General features: G+C 35.7%; 1 protein-coding gene across 7 annotated transcripts in view; it reads left to right on the forward strand.

Annotated features, from left to right (window-relative positions):
- Nucleotides 1-5,706, forward strand: part of TMEM68 (transmembrane protein 68) — a 37,406-nt gene extending 31,700 nt beyond the window's left edge. For 3 of the 7 annotated variants that reach the window (XM_032759759.2, XM_058444348.1, XM_058444347.1), the window contains 2 exons: nucleotides 843-982; nucleotides 4,253-5,696. In XM_032759759.2, coding sequence (XP_032615650.1) covers nucleotides 843-982; nucleotides 4,253-4,339 — 227 coding nt within the window. In that variant the 3' untranslated portion in view covers nucleotides 4,340-5,696. Of the gene's footprint in view, nucleotides 1-842; nucleotides 983-4,252 lie in introns of all 7 variants that reach the window. The other 4 variants (XM_032759758.2, XM_032759757.2, XM_058444350.1 and 1 more) reach the window with 3 other exon arrangements.
- Nucleotides 5,707-6,000: the final 294 nt, after the last annotated feature.

Genomic DNA, 6,000 nt, shown 5'->3' on the forward strand with positions numbered 1-6,000 from the left:
ATTTTGTGTATGTGTGTGTGTGTGTGTGTGTGACCTGTAGGTTAGGGTGTATTCTGTGTTTTGATGTGTAAGCAATACTTTCAACTTTTGGTACAATCCATGACTGTGTGTTCCATATGGCCTGCCTGTTTTGGATTCCTTTGATGATATTTTAGATGTTTTTTAAAATTTAGTCTGTCAGTTTATTTTTACATTATTACCACTTTTATTTTATTCTGGTAAATTTCATATTTGGTCATTAGTATTAGTAGTTATTTGCTTTGATGTGTTTTTCCTAATTCATAATAATATTTTGTCTTTACCTAGTTTATTTGGCATTATAGTCTCATATTTACATAAATTTATTCTTCCTTTTTTTGGTCTTTTATTTATCTAAGTTACTTATTTGTGAGACTCTAGACTTTTTCACCTCTAGTAGTTTGGTGGCAGTTTAGCCTTTGTTTTGCAATAATAGTAACTTGTTTGCCTTTTAAAATTACTGTATTTTTATTTTTATTTATTCATTGTTTACTTATTTTTGTTAAATTCCTGTGGTTTAAAAGCTCATTTAAAAAAATAATAAACTTTTTTGGGGGGCATTTTTAGGTTTATAGAAAGTACAGAGAGTTCTCATAAATCTTCTCACCACCCCCTAGTTTCTCCTATTATTAATATCTTGCATTGGTGTGATATATTTGTTATAATTGATGAAAAGCTGTTCTTTTTAAAAAATTGTATTAATTGCCAAGAAGTGATATTTTTTTGCCACCTTCCTGTAAGTCCTACATAATTAATTTGGAAGTTTACAATTACATGGTCAGAATACTTAACAAGTTAAAATGATTGTGTTTACTCTAAAACAGGGTTATTTAGGTGGCTTTATGAAAAATTCCGCTATCCATTTGCTCCAATGTATGGAGGTTTTCCAGTGAAGTTACGGACCTATTTAGGTGACCCCATTCCATATGACCCACAGATAACAGCAGAAGAATTAGCTGAAAAGGTAAATTGCTTTTTCTTTTTTAGTTTTAGGACAGATTTTTATTTTCAATTATTATATTTTGAATGTCATTGATTTATTTTTATATTCTACAAGCATGTCTAGCTCAGTGGCTCTCAACCAGAGGTGATTGTATCCCCTAGGGAACATTTGCTAATCCCTGGAGACTTATTGTCACTACAAGCAGGAGTTGGGGTGTGAGGGGAGTGCTACAGACATTTAGTGGGTGGCGGCCAGTGATAGAATTTATGGTAACCTGTAGGATAGGAATATATTTCTATGCATAGGTTTTTGGAAATATTGGACTGGAGTTTGGGAGAAAGTCAGAATTGATGATGGAGATTTCAGTCATTTGCACTGAGACAGTTACTTAAGCCATGAGCTTTACAAGGCAGGTGAGAAAGAAAGAAAAGTGCTGAGAACAGACTGCAGGAGATGTAGCACTGAAGGAGAAGGCCAAGGAAGAAGTGCCAGAGCTGACTGAAAGACAACTGGCAGAGAGGTAAGAGAACAAGTAAATTTGTGTGACAGAAGTCAGCAGGTGAGGTTTTAGTAAAAAATGGGAATGATCAGTAATACTAGTTTTTGCAAAGAGATGAAGGAGGATGAAGAGGAGAAAAGCCTGCCTGCCTTGTAATTATACTTTCAGAGAGTATAAAACTACAAAAAAAAAAAAAAACCCTACAAATGTCATGTTCTCCTTTTTTTCCTTTTTTACCCCATTCTTGTTAAATGCAATCAATGTCATGTTAACTGAATCACTTAGAAAATGGGATGAATGGGCCATGCTTGGTGGCTCACACTTGTAATCCAAGCACCTTGGGAGGCTGAGGTGGGAGGATATCATGAAGCCAGGAGGTCAAGGTTACAGTGAACTATGATTGTGCCACTGCACTCCAGCCTGGGCAACAGAGTGAGACACTGTCTCTCAAAAAATAAAATGGGATGATTATATTTTGATTATGACTTTTATATAGTCTTTGGTATATATATAGTCTGATTTATTTTTTAAAATATAAATTATGGTAAAAACATATTATGGTAAAACATATGGTAAACAGATAATATGGTAAAACATAGTAAAACAAATTATGGTAAAAACACATACATGTACTATCTCAACCATTTTTAAGCATACAGTTCAGTACTGTTAAGTACATTCACATTATTGAGCAATAGGTCTCTAGAATTTTTTCATCTTGCAAAATGGACTGTACCTGTTGAACACCAACTTCCCATTTCCCCTTCCTCCGGCTCCTAGCAACCACCATTTTACTTTTCTAAGACTTTGACCACTTTAGATACCTCATATGAGTGAAATCATACGGTGTTTGTCCTTTTGTCATTGACTTATTTCAGTTAACGTAATGTCCTCAAAGTTCATCTATGTTGTATCACATGATAGGATTTCCCTCTTTTCTTTCTTTCCTTTTTGAGACAGTCTTACTCTGTAACCCTGGCTGCAGTGCAGTGGTGCAGTCTCGACTCAATGCAACCTCCATCTCCCGGATTCAAGTGATTCTCGTACCTCAGCCTCCCAAATAGCTGGAATTACAGGCATGCACCACCAGTTTATACTTTTTTACTTGGTACAAGTCTATACTTCTTTACTTTATATACTCAAAGTCTATGCCTTTTTACTTGGTATTTAACTCCCTTCATGATTTAATTGAAATTAATTTTAAAGCCATACCTTACCCAGCTTTTGAATACCTGAAACTCCAGCAAAACTGGCTAACTCGCCATTCCTTACACAGTGGGTTTCCTGGACTCTTTTCTTCTCATGCTCCTTCCTTTACCATTATTGGAATATTATGGGTCCTTGGAGACCCGCACCAAACAGTACCCTGTTCATGTGTCCTCCCCTGCTCACTGCCTACCCAGTGGGCTCTCAGGTCTGAACTTCTGAACACTTTCTTTTCACACTTCAGATGATACTCATCACTAATGATCTCACATTTTAGTTACTTTATACTTGATTCTTCCTTTTAAGTTATAAGCTCCTCGAGATTAGAGACTTGTTTCACTAATATTATAATTTCCAAAGCATCTAATATTTTTTGAATGAATCAATAAAATTTTAGAGATACACTTAATACACATCACGGAACACAAACTCTGTGGCAGTCACTGTGTTAAGTACCTGAAGACGTCCCTTCAGTTTCATTTAATCCTTATAACTGTATGAAGTAGTTCTCATTTTACAGGTATGAAAACTGTGGTTTAGAGAGGTGTTTTTTGTTTTGTTTTGTTTTGTTTTGAGATGGAGTTTCACTCTTGTTGCCCAGGCTAGAGTGCAATGGTGCGATCTTGGCTCACTGCAACCTTCGCCTCCTGTGTTCAAGTGATTCTCCTGCCTCAGCCTCCCAAGTAGCTGGGATTACAGGCATGTGCCACCACACCTGCTAATTTTGTATTTTTAGTAGAGACGGGGTTTCACCATGTTGGTCAGGCTGCTCTCGAACTACTGATCTCAAGTGATCCACCCACCTCAGCCTCCTAAAGTGCTGGGATTACAGGTGTGAGCCACCATGCCCAGCCAAAGGGGCGTATTTTTATAATACATCTTTGGCCTAGTGTTTATTTTCTTTAAAGGTTAAAGTCTAAAAAAGGAAGTATACATGTATGTAAATACATAGTTCATGATGACTCATGCCTGTAATCCCAGCACTTTGAGAGGCCAAGGCAGGAGGATCCCTTGAGTCCAGGAGTTCAAGACCAGCCTGAGCAACACAGTGAGACCCTGATATAATTGTTTAGTATGTATGATGATAAAAGAAAATATACATTAGAGTTTACTAATAGCTAGAAAGGACTAAGTCTTCCATTTGTCTACTCGAAATTTTTCTACTTTTTTTCCTCTTTAAGTCCCCTTTAGTGTTTATCATGTGCAAGGTGTTGCTGTGCTTAATGCTGGAGAAATACTAAGATGTATCTTAAGGAGCTTACAGTCTGGTATAGAAAATAGACACGTGGACAACAACTATAATTGAAGGCTTAATAAAATAAATATAAGAAATATGCTGCAGCCAGGCACAGTGGCCCATGCCTGTAATCCCAGCACATTGGAAGGCCAAGGTGGGAGAATTGCTTGAGCCCAGGAGTTCGAGAACAGCCTGGGAAACATAGTGAAACCCCATCTCTATAAAAAAGAAAAATATATAAGCTTCAGGTATACTGAGAAGGAAATCATTAATTCTGAGGGATGATGGGAGTTAAATCAATCTATATTAAGATTTACTAACAATAGCTTTTCTTTTGTTTTCTTAATAGACGAAGAATGCTGTTCAAGCTTTGATTGATAAGCACCAAAGAATACCAGGAAACATTATGAGTGCTTTGTTAGAACGTTTTCATTGATAACAAAGGGTCAACTAGAAGATGATTTAATACATTTATATTAAATGTTTGTATCTAAGGTACTGTCTTCTGAATTTTGTAGGTCCTATAATTAGTATTTTTTAAAAAATCATGTTAATAAGCATCTTTCACAGAATTTGTTTAAAATTGTCAATTTTGTTTTTGCAGTTGTGTCAAATACTAACAAATTACACACCTAATAATTCAGAAGAAGATGTTTTATTTGTAAATTCCTAACAATGTATGCTAAACATATAGATTCTTAAGTTTATTAATAACAGAGTTTAGGTTAAACAAACATTCCTGGATAATGCATTAAATTTCTGTATCTGTCACCCTGAGCTGATTTTGAGAGATGGTATAAGCTAGGCGTTAGCATAGTTGTTTAAGTTAGAAAAAACATGCTGTTGTCTGCCCCTCATTCCTTTCATGACCTTGGGCAAGTCACGTAATGTTTTTGTGCCTCAACAATTCACTTTTTAAAAACATGATCGTATGGTGAATGATATGATTTTGTTATTTATATTTGCTGTGATTGATAACTGTTGAACCAAAATAATAAAATAATTAATTTAAACAATGTCAAAATCCTTTAGCAGTTATGTATATATTTTCTCCATTGTGTGTTTAAATTATGTCATGTCCAGTTGCCAAGCACAATGAAAAAGATGTATTATTTTTTAAATTGAACAAAAAATTAGGAAAAATAAAATTTCTAATTATTATTTTTAGTATGATTTTTTAACAAGAGTCTATAGGCAAACAATATAGGGTGTGCTGTGCATTGTCAGCCCTATACTATGGTCTTAATAATGCCAGCTTAAAAATCACTGTTGTGCTCTGCATTTCATGTGTTAGAAGCTGATTCTAGGCTGAGGAAAGCAAGAGTTCTCTACTTTTGCTCAATATTGAGGCTTACCCAGTTTGACTCTGCAGCCAATGAAGTGGTTTATTGCTTCAATAAAAATATACTTGAATGATGAATTTATTTATGTTTTGTTTTGTTTTTATTTAGAGATGGGGTTTTGCCATGTTGGCCAGGCTGGTCTTGAACTCCTGACCTCAGGTGATCCACCCGCCTCAGCCTCCCAACTTGCTGGGATTACAGGCGTGAGCCACTATGCCCAGCCTGAATGATGAATTTATGTGAACACAAAGCCCTCTGAAAAATTAATGATTTTCAATTTGTTGTCTTCTTGAAAACTGAATTTAAGTATTATTTAAACAGAAAAGTGTCAGAAATCAAATGCAGTATCTCCCGCTCCCTTTTTTAAATGTTAAATTACTAGGGTTTTTGTATAGCTTTTTGTATTGTGTGTATTTATGATATGTGAAATGTACATAAAATTAAACAATGTGAAAATAAACCTGAGTTGCAGTTAATTTTCTTGTGAAATTACATGTGACATTTTAAAAATCTTTTTTTTTTTTTTTTTTTCTGAGATGGTGTCTCGCTCTGTCTGTTGCCCAGGCTGGAGTGCAGTGGCGCCATCTTGGCTCACTGCAACCTCCGCCTCCCAGGTTCAAGCAATGCTCCTGCCTCAGCCTCCTGAGTGGCTGGGATTACATGAGTGCACCACCACACCTGGCTAATTTTTGTATTTTTAGTAGAGACACGGTTTTACCATGTTGGCCAGGCTGGTCTTGAACTGCTGACCTCA

Source organism: Hylobates moloch, unplaced genomic scaffold (assembly GCF_009828535.3).
Source record: "Hylobates moloch isolate HMO894 unplaced genomic scaffold, HMol_V3 SCAFFOLD_9, whole genome shotgun sequence".
In the NCBI taxonomy this organism is placed as follows: domain Eukaryota; kingdom Metazoa; phylum Chordata; class Mammalia; order Primates; family Hylobatidae; genus Hylobates; species Hylobates moloch.